At 30.7% G+C, this 17424-nt stretch overlaps 2 protein-coding genes across 2 annotated transcripts; both read left to right on the forward strand.

Moving 5' to 3' along the window:
• Positions 1-1246: 1246 nt before the first annotated feature.
• LOC106343896 lies at positions 1247-3013 on the forward strand. The gene is made up of 4 exons (XM_013783249.1): positions 1247-1325; positions 1927-2080; positions 2174-2237; positions 2339-3013. Exons 2-4 carry the CDS (start codon positions 1944-1946, stop codon positions 2621-2623), a joined length of 486 nt encoding a protein of 161 aa, XP_013638703.1. The 5' UTR covers positions 1247-1325; positions 1927-1943; the 3' UTR covers positions 2624-3013.
• A 1025-nt stretch (positions 3014-4038) lies between these two features.
• Positions 4039-5287, forward strand: LOC106292814. Its single transcript, XM_013728469.1, has 3 exons — positions 4039-4289; positions 4594-4799; positions 4897-5287. The coding sequence occupies exons 1-3, from the start codon at positions 4188-4190 to the stop codon at positions 5153-5155; spliced, it is 567 nt and encodes a 188-aa protein (XP_013583923.1). The 5' UTR covers positions 4039-4187; the 3' UTR covers positions 5156-5287.
• Positions 5288-17424: the final 12137 nt, after the last annotated feature.

A 17424-nucleotide genomic window follows, 5' to 3' on the forward strand; every position in this document is an offset into this window, starting at 1 on the left:
TTGGTGGCAGATTGAAGAAACACTATCTATGATATTCCTTCTGTTGAAGCCGGTTGAGACGAGTACTTTTCTCTTGGGTGTCTCCTGTCTGGAGCAGTCTATTTTCCCAATATTTCCTCATGTATGGAGCGAATTGGATGAACAAGCATTGTTGGTATTGCAAGGATTTTCCTCCCAGCTAGTGCATTTTTCTGCCTTTGAGGCAGTGATTGTGACCCTTTGGGTTACACTGGATGCAATTTGTCAAAAAGCCTATGAAATTGTTGTTATGCAGTTTTTATGGCATTCTTTTGTAAGTTGTTTTCTTAAGCTATCTCTCTATTATTTAGTCAGTTTGTTTGTATGTTTGGCTTGCTATGGCCTTGTTGTATACTCCTATAATGGAGTTTAAACTCGTTTCAGTATAATGGAAGTATGGTTTGATCAAAAAAAAAAAACCCCAATCTCTGGTCTAGCTCTAGATGTACCTGACCAGTTACTAGTACCACTACTACTCCTTGGCTCTGTTCTAATCACATGAATCACGAAGAACACTGAGAACCACACGAAATGATCAAAGGACAGAACCTCTTCATTACCTGATCTGCTTCCCCAAAATAAGAACGCATAGAGCTAATTACATCACCTAAAACTATCCGCTGTTCTAGAATCAGCCTCTGATGGCCTCCCTTCGGATGCTCAGTCCTTGCAAGTCACAGTAGGTTATGCTATAATCACAAGACTCGCACGAACAACTTCTTAGCTTCGAGTTCATGAAACATCATCGAGCAGCTTGTACTACAAGTCCACAACCCGTTTACATACATCTCCACGACATAACGGGCGTGTAAGCATTGGTTCTGCTTTCTCAATGTTTTCATTAGAAACCCAATTTGCTAATTCATTACAGTTGACTCGGACGCAGCGCCTTCCCACGGATTAACAGCAGTTGAGCCAAGACCAAGATGATACTTAAATGGGAGCACTGTGGATGTTTAACTAAGAATTTCAAAAATCTACTTATTGTTGCTTCCACAATTTTTGATATACCATATAACATGTATTCATGGTGAATGTATTAACATACTCAGGCCAATGTTGATACTTGCAAAATGTCATAATTTTTTTTAATGAAATGTGTTTAATTAAAAAAAAGGTTAGAACCAAAATAGGCGTTTTGCTATTATGACGCAATAAAGGAAAATACTTTGAAGTTACAAAAATTAAATGAAAATAAATAAATAAATATGGATTCCTCCTCAATAGCATCGCTGCCTTTTGCTGTTAACGTAAGAGCCAATTAGAAGACTTATCTTTAGATCTCTCTTTCTTCTTCCTCCCTTCAGGTACTTCTCTTCTCTTTCGAATACATCTGATACAAATTGATCTGGATCTGAATGATCTACTGCTTGAATTGTAGATCCTTATCTGATTTTAGATCTGAAACTATCACTTATGTTTGTTTTATCGAAAAGCATAAACTTTCATTACCATCTCTAGCTAGAGATCATCGAACCAGAGTTTGTGTTGTTCTCATAATAGATATGTCTTTTTCTGATGATTTTTTTTTTGTAGTTTACTTATTCCTTAATTAAAAGAAAGTAAAATATTAAAATCCTGTCTCCACTATGATCTTGACATCATCATCATCCACAGTAAAATATTAATTTTTTTTTTTTAGAAAACAGTATCGTCGAATATGTCAAGTTGTCTTTATTACATTTCTTTGTCTTAATCCAGTTTTAATAAATATCTTAATTAATTAATTAAATATGCAATTGTGACCAGATCTCCATAAGAAACACGTTACCCTTTGACCACCTCCTCTTCCTTATCCTGTTGTATATATAACACATTTTTCTTTCTCTCGCCTCCTTTCATCAATCCATTAAACAAGAAAATTAGCAGCTAGTGGTTGATTAGAATTTGATTGATTCTTTTGTTCAGTACCAAAGAAGAAGAAGATGAACACTTATGGAGTCCAACAAAACGCCTTCGAGGAGACCAGGAGAAACTCCGCCGTCGTTTGCCCTCAACCGCGTCGTCTCGATGTCCTCAACCACCACCAACACCTTGCTCGATCTCTCCGGCGGCAAGCCAGGTAATAAACAGATCTAACGTTTTCATGACTATATACATGTAAAGGTAACAACTTTATTGACTGGTTTTGACTTTTTTGTTTGTTTGCATACAGTCACCAGATGGAGCTATCTGAATCGAATTCAAGAAGGGACATGTTGGATCTCATCCTTGTGAAGGTAAAGAGTGAATCTTTTTTGTTATTTGATATGTAAAGTTTGCTTCTTTTTTTTTGTTTTATTATGTGAAATTGATCTTTGTGTTTATGTTTGTTTTACAGGGTGGTGGTGGTGGTGAGCAAGATCCTTTCTTCACAGGGTCACCGCCAAGTAGAGTTTCTAACCCTTTAACAAAAGATTCACTCTTTCGTGACGAGCTTTTCGTGGTGGCTCCTCCTCCGTACACTCTACGCGCAACCAAGCCGCCACCACCGTCGTCTCCAAGGAGCGGTGGCGGCGGTTGCGTTAGGGCGGTGACTAACTTTGGGAACAAACCTCCTGTTCGTGTCGTGGGATTCAATTGCCTTGACAGGGACAGACGCAGCAGCGTTCCGACTCTTGCTTAAGAGATGATTAAAGTGCAAATATATAACAGAGATTGGATAAAACAAAAACAATTAAAAAGAGAGGTTTAGGATTGGTAATGATGTTGGATCATGTTGGGTTTTTTTGGTGAAATGTGCAAATATGTTGAAAATTTGGGTAATTTAAAAAAGTGCTGTAATATAAAATTTAGGATTTGGGTCCAATTTGGGAATTTTTGTAAGTTAAAAAGGGAAGAGAGAAAGGGTTTGTGAGTTGCCTGGTTGGTATCATCATTAGAGAAAATAAGAGCATTAGTGTTTATTCCTTATTGTAACAAAAGGAAAGAGTTTTGAAATGTGAAGATATCATTTCTATATGTTGTCTCTTTTGTACATATGTAAATTTCAAAGGAATTGAATATTTTCGAGTCTCGTTTACTCCCTATTTTGTGACAAACATTAGTGAATTAATGGTGCACTTTCATTTAAACGAAGTAATGAATATTGTGTACATGTTAAAAATGCACATAAACATGTTAACTCGAAAATATAAGTAAAAAAATTACTCTACAAATTGAATGATTATATCATTTACTTTGTTCTTTTATTCTTACTTATTTTGAAGTAAAAAGGAAAGGAAAATAGAATAAAACTTAACTTAAGAATTATTCTGTTATGATGTGAAAATGGAATAATATATTAGAGTAATACAGAATAATATAATACGTATAAATGAGAGTAATACACGTACATTCGACCAGGCAATGGTTAGTTGGTTACAGACCAGGCAAGTGACATGAGGACAACTCATTATTTCTTTGTCTGTGGATCTATTTCGATTCTTTGCTTACAACTTGAGAAAAATCAAATTTGTAATAATTTATTTTTGTTTTGCTTCTAATGTGTCAATCAAACCCAAAAGATTCGTCAAACTTTATGGCCGGAATTCTCGCTGCCTTTATTTCCAATTAATAAAAAAATATTAAAAAGCATCAAATTATGTAGTGCCACTCATTTATATCGAACTAGTGAAGAAACAAACAAACAATTTAAAATTACCCCCGACATGCAACTTTCCCCTGCAGTGTGGGACAAAAAAACACTGTAATATTGTATCGATCGCAATTTTGAAACATTAAATACGTTCACTTATTATCATATATAAATAAATAGCGAAAACAGTAATTTTTTTTGTAGTTAAAATCTTCTCACATTTGTAAACTGTATATATATTTAAGAAAAAAGAAGTCCACAAATTATCGGGCTTACGAAGGAAACGTTTTGGGATTCAAAGCCCACTAATAAGCCCAGCACTTCAAAAATGACCTTTATCTTGGAAAGCGGTAAGCCCCACTTAACTTTTTTAAAAGGACCGAACACAAGATTCAACAATCCTTATCAACGCGCTTCTTAACCCACGTAATTTATTTACTCACATATTCATAACTTAGAGTGTTATACACGCGCTGTTACGCACGTGCTCATCGTTTCGACTAGACTCACTGGTCGTGTTTTCACTTTACTCGCTCATTTCCAGCTCTCTCTCACTCACCTCGTCGGCTCTGCCAAGAAAACAAAGTCTCTATCTCTCTCATTCGCGGGAATTATGGGAGAAGGGAAAGGCTCTACTCTTGTTTTCATCCTCGTCATCGCCCTCTGTTTAGTCGCCTTCGGCTTCTCCATCGCCGCCGAACGCCGCCGGAGCATTGTACATCGCTCTTCTCTCTCAGTATCTCACTTTGTTTATCTAAGCTAGGGTTTTTATTCTCTGGACGAACTCTACTTTGATTTCGAAGCTCGCTATAAGCTGTAGTCTTCGAATAGAATGATTAGAGTTACTTGTTGCAATTAAGCTCATATCTCTTAGATTCATCTGGTTTGAGTTAACCGTTTGAGACTATATTCATGTTTTTATTTGTACCTGATCTTTATAACTGAAGCATAGATTGAGCTTAGTCTGTGTGACACCATAATGTTTTCTCTTTTCATTTTTTTTTTTTTCTATGTGACAGGGAAAAAGTATACAAGACCCAATAACAAATGCAACGTACTGCGTTTATAGCTCTGATGTAGCCACTGGTTATGGAGTTGGAGCTTTCCTTTTCCTCCTCTCTAGTGAATCATTGCTTATGGGTGTCACCAAATGTATGTGCTTTGGTAGGCCTTTATCCCCCGGAAGTGACCGTGCTTGGTCTATTATCTATTTCATCTCTTCTTGGTAAGAGTCCCTGATGTTTTTTCTTGTCCATGTTTGGTTATCGAAGCGATGAACATCAATGAATCAGTAGCTTTATTTCCAAATTTGACAATTCCAGGATGACGTTTCTGGTAGCTGAAGCTTGTTTAATTGCGGGAGCGACTAAGAACGCATACCACACAAAGTACTTGAGCGCACAAGCCTTCTCGTGTGAATCGTTACGCAAAGGAATTTTCATTGCAGGAGCAGTTTTTACGGTTGCAACTATGATCCTTAATGTCTACTACTACTTCCACTTTACCAAATCTGTCTCTTCTCCGCCTACTCACAAAGCCAACCGTTCCGGTTCAAATATCGGTATGGCTGGCTATGCATAGAGAAATTGATTAGTCATTCGTGGGATGTAAGAAAAGAGGTTGTTGCATTGTTACAATTGGTTACTCTTATATGTTTTGTTTGTTATATATAATATCTACCATTTTGATGAAAATATTTCATCATTTTACTTTTCCGATACTCTCAAAGAAAATTCAGGTGTGCACGTATGACTATGGGCCTATTTAAATAAGCCTAAACCTCATTAGTAAATACCCCTATCTATGTCAATTATATTTCCTATTTGTACATAACTAATGGGCTTTATATATGAGGCTTTTAAAGTCAGCCCGTGTAGAATAAGTTGGCGTAGAAAGTTAAACATGGGTGGTGAATTTTTTTTTAAATGCAGGGGATGATTGGTTGGGTCTGCTTTCTTTAACAAACACAACCAATCAAGTTTTGTTTTCCTTAAAAAACTCACAGCAAAAAAATCTCTGCAAAATCAAAATATGGCTGTACAGAACTTTATTTTCAGAACAAAAAATTAGTGTTTTAGAAATCTACAGCAAAAAAAGTTACAGCAAATAAATCTAGAGATTAAATTCTACAGCAAAAAATATAAAACTACGGGACTTACCAATCATCCCCAATAGATTTGAAATTCTTCTGTATATATTTGATCGTAACTACAAGAAGAATTGCTAAATTAGGATCTGTAGAATAGTGATTTGCACGACTAAGTACGTTACCGTATAGTTTGTGAATAGGTGTGGGTTTCTTATCTTCTTTTAATTCACAACTTAATAACCCAAATCATAAGCTAAGACTGAAAACGACATACCATAAGGCAAACGGGACAAACAAAAATACAACAAATAACATGGGCAATTAATTGCCAAATATTCAAATGACGTGGCTTTTATTTTTCCGTACAAATATTTGATTGCTCAACTGAAGATATATATATTCTTTTCAATCAATTTAAACCGCATCTTCTATTATCTTCTAAGAGTCTCTACCTTATGTAAAGGTCCCTTTCCTGTGAGCGAACTAAAATTCCAGAGTAGATATCTTTATTCTGAAAATGGGTGTTGGGGGGAGGGGGGGTGGTGGTGGTGGTGGTGCTCTTTTAACCCGTCTTTAAGTTTAATATAATAAATATAATAATAACAGTTGTTATGAACACCCTCTGCTTATAATGATTTTAGGATGCTTCTTAAAATCACTAGAAAAATAGGTTAGTCCATCTAGTTATATAATAAGTTTTTATTAAACTAACTATAAATTTATTATTAATGTTCTTTACTAATTTTTTAAACAAAAGTTACGGAATTGCCTAATGTGGCTAAAATATATATGACAATTAATGATTTTGAATAATAGATATTTGATATAGTTTATTTTCTATCATATTTGTTTAATTTAAAACTATTAATCAAAATTTAAAAACCACATTAACCGTATAATAAAATTTAGAATTTTTGTATATGTTCTTTTAACTTGTCTTTAAGTTTAATATAACAATAACAGTTGTTATGTACACCCTCTGTTTATTTGGTTGATGTTTAATCAAAATATATTTTAAAAAAAAAATTAAGTAGGTTTATCTCAATATACTATGCAAGTTTTGGGTGACTATTTAATTTCCTATATATTAATTGAAAAACATTACATCTTAATTTTGTAGTCGCGTGTCATTATTAGGATGATTTTTAAAATCACTAGAAAAATAGGTTGATCCATCTAATTATATAATAAGTTTTTTTATTAAACTAACCATAAATTCATTATTAATGCTCTTTATTATTTTCTTAAATAAAAGTTACAGAATTTCCTAATGTGACTAAAATATATATATGGCAATTAATGATTTTGAATAATAAATATTTCATAAAAAATTAGTTTATCTTCTATCATATTTTTTTAATTTTAAACTATTAGTAAAAATTTAAAACCACATTAACCATATAATAAAAATTAGAATTTTTGCATATGTTATACTTTGAATTTTTTTAAAACAATTTTAAATTACTAAAACTGATAAAAGTCTCACATACAAATTTTGTTTTCTATGGTTTAAAGTTTTTGTAATGAGAAAATACAAATGACTACAAAATCATATAAAAAAATCTAATTTAATTATATAAAGAAAAAACATATAATACATAAAATAATTTATATATAACCTTGCGATGTTTATTTCTTTTTTTTGCTAAACCAACTTTACGATGTTCATATGTTATAAACTTATAAGACGTTAATTTTTTTTACAATGAACATGATGATGCTACTATAAATAATGGAAAATGACTTAAATAATACGTGCCGTTTTTGGTTAAACCTGCCCTAAGAAAAAAATGAAGATAATTACGGGATAAAGTAGGTTGACAAGTTTAATTGTGAAAGCAACATAATTTACCAAAACGTCGTGAAATCGAACAAAATAGCGTTGGCCTTGTTGGGTTAGGTGTTAGGTCGTAATTTGTTCCCAAAGAAAAAGGTCTTAGGTCGTCACATATGTTTTTGGTTAAATAAATGTATAATTGCATAACATTTCTTAAACGGTTATACCCTCTTGAACTAAAAGTCCTTGTATATTTTGTTTTGTTTTTGTAACTAATCCTACTGTCACGACTAATGGACCATCTACATTCATCCTCGCGGTCCATGGATTTCATCCTATTCCAACAGACGGTACGTTAATTTTTTGAAGGCTCTAGAGTATTGTCTCATGATCCTGCAATCACCACCCGATCTTTATCGGTATTTTAGCTTCATTCGCATAGTATCACGAATCACTTTCCAATAGGTCATCCGTTCTTCCACTACTCAAGATCAAACACGCTTAACTATGAAATTCTGAGCGGATGTGTGACGAAAAATATAAGTCAACTTTGATGACATTGATAACCAAATTAATTCTCTTAAATTTTTTTCATATATCACAACAACTCGGAATGTTACACTAATAGTCCTAATAATATCCATCCAAAAATACATCCACTCAAACATTATATTAAACTTTCACAAAATATGCTTTCGCTTGGATGTTTTCATCCTTATGTCTGTGAAAGATGTTGTAAATAGAAATTAAAAAGAGTGAAAAATAAATAAATAAATAAATAAATAAATAAGATACTTTGAAAATTCTATGGAGAATTGAGCACCAATGGGACCTTAAACTGTTCTCTACTTTTCCAAATTGGATACAACTTCTTATTTTTCGTGAAAGATAAAGCATCTATATAGCCTCAAGTCAATAGTTCTAATTTTCTGAAAAAGAAGAATATAGGAAAAAGTACAGTTTATTTATGGTTTTTTTTTTGGCAAAGGTTTATTTATAGTTATTTATGTAAACTTCCTCCTTTATTTTCTTACAACGCCCGTGCAGCTTAATCATGCATCACTTTTTTGTTAACGAGTCATTTTTAACGAGCTATATTACATTAGACGTGTAATCATTTTTATGCTAGGTTTTACATTTTTAATATATATAATCTTACTTTGAGAAATTGTATTGGTGTTTTGACTGATTAAACATTGAGATTATATATAATATGAAATACATTAATCTATTTGAATTTCTGGTCCAGCTTTTAAAACAACCATTTCACGTTCAATAAAGAAAAGACATTTCAGGTCAGACGTTACAAACTTGAAGATTCAATCGATGAATGACAAACTACTATTTTATTATTTACCATAGTACTTATCTGAGACCATCAAAGAAAATATACATTATACTACGTGGAGCCAACGGCGACTGTGATAGTGACGTGGATTGATTGAACAATCAGGGTTTCTAATCGTTGTCAAAACTATTTATACATGGTCTGTATAAGTTTTAAATTTTAGGGCAAGGCAAAGTCATCTCTGTCAAATACTCTGGTACATCACGGAGCGGATATCCAGAATTTTAAAGATATCTGTGATCTGATCCACTGAATAATTTATTTTTCGATTCGATTCAATCTATAACATTCGGATATTCGGTGTTCCAGATAATTTATCGGATATTTGATTCGATCCGTTAAAAATAATTTAATTTTTTTAAATTAAAAAATAAAAAGAAAAATATGATATAAATAATAATATTTAATTACAAAATTATAAAAGCTACATACTTTTTAAAAAAATCAATAACTAAATAATTAATTTAGTGAGTAGTATTATTATAAAATGTATATCGATATATAATTATATATATTATATATTTTTATATACATTTTATATACATGTGTGTACATATCTGTATAACGAATTGGATTGGATATCCGTTTTTAAAATATTAGTATTTGTAAAGTTATGGATATCCGGAGTTTTTAGAATTAAATCGGAACGAATAACAAATCGAATCAAATTTTACAGATATTTTGCGCATTCCTAATCACTATATAGTATTCTCTTTGCTTCCTAAAATATATGATATTTTCATTTAATAATATATGATGTTTAATTAAGTTTTTGATATTTTAATATGTAATTTTTTTTGAACGGCAGTATGTAAAATGTTTAAATAACAAATTATATAGTGAATTATATTTTATGATTTATTTTGTAATTAATTGAATAATTTTAAGTTAATATTTTAATAATATTTTAGGTTTCATTAGAGATCAAAAATTGCCGAAGAAAAACGAAAACTGCACAAATTTATTTTTCTTGTTTTATATCATTTATACTTGTTAGAACGGAATGAATATATATATATATATATATATATTTATGTGCAAATTGTATGTCTAAGACAATTACTATTTTAAGGTACTTTAGATGAACAAAGAGAAAGACTGGGATAAATTAATACCTAATTTTGGTTCAAACGGTATTTCCAATAAGTGATAATCAAAAAATATTCTTTCTTTTTTTTACTTAGGTTTTTTAATGTTAAAATTCCTCAACTAAGTTTGTTTTGGATAAAAACTTCTAAAACTAAGTATTTAACAAAAATCTTCCAAACTAACTTTATTTTATGAATTAAACTATAACAGGTCATAATTACCATTATTACCGGTAAATTTTTAGTTTAGAGATTTCTACGAAGTAAACATAATTGAGGGGTTTACCTTTTAAAATAAAATAAAATTATAATATTATCTAAAAATTAGTAACTTAAATTTTCAAATTAGCATTTTTAATTATTATTTTTTTGTAAATATACGAGTTTGATGTGTTTTAAACATCAACATTATATATGTATAAATTAAAAATGTAAAAACTCATAAAATATATATAAATTATATAAAGATTTACCTGTAGTGAAATTACTAAAAGATTAAAAATGTAAAAAACAAGAAAATATAATAAAAATTATATCTTATCTAATAAAAATGTAATAATAAATCTTTAGATAAATTTTATTATATTTTCTGTGTGTTTTACATTTTCAATTTATACATATATAAGGTTGATGTTAAAAACACATCAAACTCATATATTTACAAAAAGAAATTAAAAATGCTAATTTTGAAAATTTAAGTTACTAATTTTTAAATAATATTATAAATTTTTGAATTTTTTTGAATTTTTAGATTTTTAATGGTAAAACTCTTCAATTATGTGTACTTAATGTAGAAACCTCTAAACTAAATATTTACCGGTAATAGTGGTAATTATGACCTGATAGAGTTTAATTAATTAAATAAAGTTAGTTTGAATGTTTTTTCGTTAAAATAAATTTAGTTGAGGGGTTTTAACGTTAAAAATTCTTTTACTTATAAACCAAGATATTCAAATTAAAAACTTAAATCGAGCACGCGGTCCAAACTCGGAAGCATTACTGAAAGGATCCGTTCAGCTTTAACTTAAGCACGCCCAATCAATATTTTGAAGGACCTTAACCGCATTATTTTCGTTAAAAGTCACTTTTACAAACTTATTTTAATTTGTAAACAAGTAATCAAATTTTTAAACCGTGATTGTAATTTTGTAATACAGTAGGCTGTAGTAGAGGACCATTCCACGGAGGCAATTATCGTGGCACTGACCAAAGAAGATGGGATGTGAAAGCAACGCGCACTTGAATTAAATCGTCCTTCTAAATTTTACTATTAGAAAATTCCGTTCCGTAAGAAATTTAAAAATGAATTGTTATTCTATTCAAATTTTGTGATTTTGATCTAAAAATACATCTGATAATTGTTTGGGACATAAAAATATACTTATATTATAGTATAAGCTTTATAGTTTTTTCGTATTTACAAATGTCTGGACTTTTCATTAAAAAGTCATAAGGGAGGTAAATAATTTATCTGTTTTGAGTTTTGACTAAAATATTACATTTACGAACTATGACAGCATTCTTTCAGATAATTCTAACATTTAATCTAAAATACGCCACATAATTATAATACACATCAATACGCACTTTAATTTGTTGCTCCGTTGTATTGATGATTCTTCAACACACGGCCCTCTTTTAGCTAATTGTTCGAATGTTTGATGTCGAAATAAGCCCAAATATAATCATGTAGAAAACTGGGAAATACCTCCTAAGATGTCATATATGTATAAGTAAAATATAGATATATATAGTGTTTTAAAAAGGTATATATATATATAATTATGTTATTTATATGGTTTTAAATATCGAATCGTATGATGTTTTGACAAACAACAAAAATATTGAATTATGCGTGTTTGCGTATGTCTTTCAATCTTCCATATCCACATAATTTTTTGGTCGAAAAATACCATAATCCATAACTGATATAGCCTAAAACCGAACGGCTAAATTATTATTGTGTTCTTGTTAAAAGCCACAAAAAGGCGAATTTGTAAGATTATTATCTTTTTAGAATTTTTTTTTGCCTATGGACCAAAGAATTTGTTAAAGTTGTTTTCCCATGAATTCGTCATAGTGGTTAACCATACGAAACATAATTAAAATTTCCGGGGTTTTAGCTTGTGTTGCTGGATAAAATAAGGAAGTCTGGACTTTATGGATCGAATCATACTCAATTCTATAGATATAAACTTTTTTCCAAACTATCATCATCTAACGTTAATAAGCATCATCGGCATGGTTCGTGTGCGTAATAAATAAATCTGATTTTCTTTTGCTGGTGAAACAAATTAGAAAAAAAAGAAATTAATACTAGTAAGAATAACAATGATAATAACTAGTTTTGTTTTTGACTAAAGGCTTTCAAATTTAAAAACCCAAAAACTTACAAAGTTAAGACTAAATAGCCCTATAGCAAGAAAAAGCTTGCATGAAACAATTTTCATGAAAGTTTAAATCTCAATCTTAGAAACTACTAAGATAATAGGATCCAGATTTTTTGATGGTAAAGTATTCACGACTGTGAGTTTTGTCACTCAGGTTCAAATACTGACCACTGAAAAATTTACATTCGGAATTCCAACGTTCGAGACCGAAGACCGTACACGCTGACCAACACAAGCTAGGTCTTTGGTCGCTTCGCTCTCTAGTCTGGACTATTTTAGTGGGGTGAAGACACTCGGTTATCCAAAAAAAATATTAAAATACTAGCGCATTTGAAAAGAAGAAAAACTATACTCCAACCTAAATTAGGGCTAGGTCATGCGTTAACATGGGATTGTTATATCATTTGTTGGGTTGTCTCTATACTGATTAACTTGTAAATCACTTATAGTTTTCTCAACACAAATTTTAGTATGGGAGTTAGTTTAAGTTTTTTAGATTTGATTAAATATAATATATATAATTATATATATTCGCTTAAAATGTCAGAAACATAAGAAAATAACACGAAAACTGTTAATGAGTAGTGAGAATTATTTTAGCCGGACTACAAAACTTCAGCTAAGTTTAGTAGCATTTAAAGTATCATGAATCAGATCGATGATAATAAACTACCTATATATAACCTTTTAAATGCAAGCTATAGACTGTACTAGTTTGGTGGTGGGCACATGGAAATTCGTCAACCACCACTTTTTTACTGCAGTACATTTTTTTTTTTTTTGAAAAAGGGCATATTTACTGCAGTACTTTCTAAGTTACCTATATGCCTTCTCGATTATCACATCTAAATGCGAGTTCTAGCTCCAAATTAACAAAATATACAATTCAAAGTTTAAACGCTTAGTTAGATCCAATTGATTTGCACCCTTAAAATCAGTAGTACAACACAAATAATTTATCAACATATATTAAACAATTATATGGCAGGTGAAAAATTATCAAATCCAAGGAAAAATGAGTTTTTTGATTTTCTAATGAAATTAAAATTTATATGGAACATTGGGTGGTTGACGAAAAAAAAAATGGAACATTGGGTGGAGTCGTGGAGACCACGTAATTTACTTTGTGAGGTTGTGTACTTAATTGCTTTGTACTCACGTGATGCGTGGTTAAGGGGCCTTGTATAAGTTTATATATTTCAAGTGCATTTGGATTAATCTTATAAAAATGAAACCGTAGTATATGCTACGGTATGCCGATATTAAAAACATACGCTAGTTTTTGAAACCGTCCCCAGTTTGATGTTTCATACCCAACATGCGCATCACCGTTCACAAAAACACAATTATGCTGATATGCTCCATGCCTCCACCTTCACTTTAATTAGTTTATTATTGACGATACAAACTTTTTTTTAAAATCACTTATAAATACAGATTACAGAGAGACTCATGAGTTGTTTTAAACTACATTAAACATAGGAACCTTTTATAGTAGTTTATAGCTGACATTAAAATGGTTTTCCAAGTTTGAGAGAGTACGCAACTCACTACGTGCAGAGTTTATTAATGGTGTCAATTTATTGATTGTAGTGGACCTTGGGGTTCTTTTTTAAACTTTTGACAAAAGACCTTGGGTATTATCGAAATTTATTTATTGATACGTGTATGATTTGCACGACGAGACGAAAGTTATATCATGTGTTTGCGTACGTATACGCATACTTATTAATGATATGAGATAATTTCTCTAGTAAAGAACTAAAACCATCCAAATATCCGAAGAGGTACATTTTGTCTTTTGTACCTACTTTGTTGTCATCTAATATTTAGAATTTAAAATTCAGTTTCAGGAGCCTCTCTTCCCTGTGGATGTATATACTAGAAAACCACAAGTTGAACAAAAGAAAAGAAAACCACATAAAATGAAAATATTATATTCAGGAATATAGTATAGACTGATAGCAGTTTGCATATATAAAGTCAATTTTATTTATTTCATATAATAAAAGGTGATTATTCATCATGCATGTTTATTGCATTTCTATTTGCAAAGTTGCATCTAGTGGCGTTCTGTGTTTCATATCTTAAAATAAAATTAAACTATATATTGCTCGAGAGACGAATATCACGGGAATTTTGATCATCGTCGACCAAAAGAAAGAAAGAGAAAGTATCCGTGCGTTCAGAAAACATATCTCATAATAAGACTCAAACTGTATAACTTATAAAAAATTGTTACCGCGAATTTTGACGTGTGAATTCTGATTACTCCCTAAATATGAGAAAATAAATATAGTGCGATAGATATTCAAAACGTAACTAGGTCACTGACCACCAAAATTGATACCAGTATGTTTGGTTTGGACCGCTCGAAATGTCTTACCAGAATAAGAATAAGAGAAACGTGCATTGATAATACAATCTATTTATATAAAGTAATAGATTCTGACCCGCCCTTAAAAAAGGCGGATATATTTTTTGTTTTACATTTTTTTAGAAATTTAATTTTTATATTTGTGTTTTATTTTTTATTTTTTAAATTTAACTTTCATATTTTTGTTTTTCTTTGTAATTATATTTGTGTATAAATCTTAATCAAAATCTATTTTGAAAAATAATATCAATTCAAAAATTGATCCGGCATACGCTCGGTTCTTTGTAATCATATGCCCGTATAGCCGTTGTTTGTAATCATATTTGTTTATTCTAGATCTCGATCCGTGAGTATACTGTTGGTTTGTAATTTTTGGTTTTTATGTTTCTGTAAATATGTAACATTTTTCTGTAATATTTTCTTATATGTTAAAGAAATTTAATTTATATACATTTATGGTAAATAAGAATAAGAATGAACGAAAGACGTTCCTCGGGCTTCTAGTAGGGTTATCCTAACATAGTGGTAAATGTATATTAACTGAAAAACGTAGAGTTATATACGTAGGGTTAAAAAAAATTTACTTGTTGATAACCACCCAAATGTATTTGTTATTGTTTAAATAAAATTAAATACAGTTATGTAAAGAGAATAATAAGTGGCTCATTACATAAATGGAATAAATAATTGGATATAACATTTATCAATATATACTAAAGCGGATCAATCCATTTTTAGTCTATTTACTTGAAATTTGTTTTGATATTTTTTAATAAAATAAAATTAATTTATTAGTTTAACTTGGTTTATATTTAATAAATGTTTTGTATATTTGATCTATTAACCCGTGAAAACTACAATCTTGAAAACATAAATAATTATCTGGTACACTATAAAAGTGAGATATTATAAATATTAACTAACTTTAGGTATTTTTTTATTAAAAATAGATAATAATTTTAATTGTGGCCATGTTATATTAAACTAATAGTTTAAATTCAATTAAATCATATATATTGATATAAACTTGAAATATTGGTCGTTTGTTGTTAAAAAAAAGAGTACAGATAATGGTTACATTAAATATTTGATAGTGTTGGGTTTCCCTCATTAGCCCAATATTAATTAAAGCCCAAAGAAGAAGAAAAATCTAGAGAAAAAAGAAGAGTGTAGATTAAGAAGTGTATAGATTAAGAAGTGTGTAGAATATGTTTAGAATAAAATCAAAAGAAAAATCTAGAAGTAACTTGTACTTACCCTTCACTACTATAAATATGGGTGTTTAGTTCACTTGTATGATCATCCAAAAATCAAGAAAACAGAAGGAGATAAAATATTTGTAAGAGAGAGTTCTCAAAACAAAATTTTTGTAAACCTTTTCCTAAATATAAAGAGTCTTCTTCTTAAATCTTTTAGTTGTCTAATCTCATCTTCATCTCATTGATATTGGGTAATATTCCCAACAGATAGGTTAATTATAAAACCAAAAACATGAACCAATGAAGTAAATATCATAAATAGAAGAATTTGCCGTAATATTCCGTGGATGATAAATACCATGGTCCCAATTTCAAAACAAAAACATTATACCATGGGTCTCTCAAACTTGACAGTGGCCTTCTCTGACGACGAAGAGTGTCGTAAAACTTAGCATTAGAATTTAGTTGTAACTTGTAACTGTCTACTATTATATGTTAGTGAAGCATATATTAATAATTTATTTTTACACGTTCAAATACATCTGATAACCGTATAAGAGGAGTCCGGGAATGTTGAAACTTAAAAAGGAAGTTACAAAATATTTAGATTTTCAATTGGTAATTTAAATATAGGTCTAATGGCATAAAACATAATAAATAATATTCTAAATAATGATAAAGAAAAATGAAATAATAGTTGGACCATACTTTTATCAATGTATCACACTGCTATTTTAATAGAATAGATGGTTTTCTCTCATTAGAGAGACACTTATGATCCACATAGATAAGTCATTTCATATCGTAATGACACGTATCCATAAGGCAAACCGCACGTTTCATTAAACTTCAGCATTTTCGGTTTCGTTCTTTAGTGTGTTCATGGGCTGTGAGATTAGAAGTGTTTCCAGCCCAATGATAATGAGCTCCGTCTATCCCTAATACGGTTGCAGCGAGAAAACGAAATTCATCGCTTCTCTTCGTGCGACGACTAGGCGTGATTTTTGCGATTCTTTTCCCGACCTGCAACGGTTTGATTAATGGCTTCGTGTTAAATCCTATTGACTCTCCTCCACGATTCGTCTTCAATGCTTTGCCTAGATCTGAAAGGCGGTGATGTGAGTATTTCTCTTCTTGAACTCATCCTCTCTTCTTATCTCTTAAATCATACTAATTCACTGTATTATGGCTAACCTGTTCGAGGGTTTCTCTTGAATCGTTTCATCTCCGCGGCGGCAATTTTGGCAAATAACGATGCTAACTCCCGATAACGCCGAGGTTTCCGGTTGTTGCTTAAGCTTCCACCTACACAAGCAATGGAGCTTGTCCATTTAACTGATTCGTAGTCGTCATATTTTCAAGCACTGGGTAACGAATCGGTGGAGAGATATCAAACCAACGTTTCGAACCAACCGCTTCCTGGGTCTCTGCATCGATAGTATCACAAAAAACCTCACCGGATTGTGCCCACATTCAGATCAGTTTCAAAGTTAGAAGCGAATAAACAAACAAAGAAACAAGAAGTGTTACCTATTGAAAGTCTCTGGCTTTGGGTAATGAATCCGAGTAGTGATACGAGTTC

This window comes from Brassica oleracea, chromosome C5 (assembly GCF_000695525.1).
Source record: "Brassica oleracea var. oleracea cultivar TO1000 chromosome C5, BOL, whole genome shotgun sequence".
Classification (NCBI taxonomy): Eukaryota; Viridiplantae; Streptophyta; class Magnoliopsida; order Brassicales; family Brassicaceae; genus Brassica; species Brassica oleracea.

Excerpts from the sequence above, each read along its gene's own strand:
- LOC106292814 (XM_013728469.1), top strand. The coding sequence starts at position 4,188 with ATGGGAGAAGGGAAAGGCTCTACTCTTGTTTTCATCCTCGTCATCGCC. Across the intron at positions 4,290-4,593 it reads CCGAACGCCGCCGGAGCATT|GGAAAAAGTATACAAGACCC; the intron begins GTACATCGCTCT and ends TCTATGTGACAG. Across the intron at positions 4,800-4,896 it reads ATCTATTTCATCTCTTCTTG|GATGACGTTTCTGGTAGCTG; the intron begins GTAAGAGTCCCT and ends TGACAATTCCAG.
- LOC106343896 (XM_013783249.1), top strand. The coding sequence starts at position 1,944 with ATGAACACTTATGGAGTCCAACAAAACGCCTTCGAGGAGACCAGGAGA. Across the intron at positions 2,081-2,173 it reads TCTCTCCGGCGGCAAGCCAG|TCACCAGATGGAGCTATCTG; the intron begins GTAATAAACAGA and ends GTTTGCATACAG. Across the intron at positions 2,238-2,338 it reads TGGATCTCATCCTTGTGAAG|GGTGGTGGTGGTGGTGAGCA; the intron begins GTAAAGAGTGAA and ends TTTGTTTTACAG.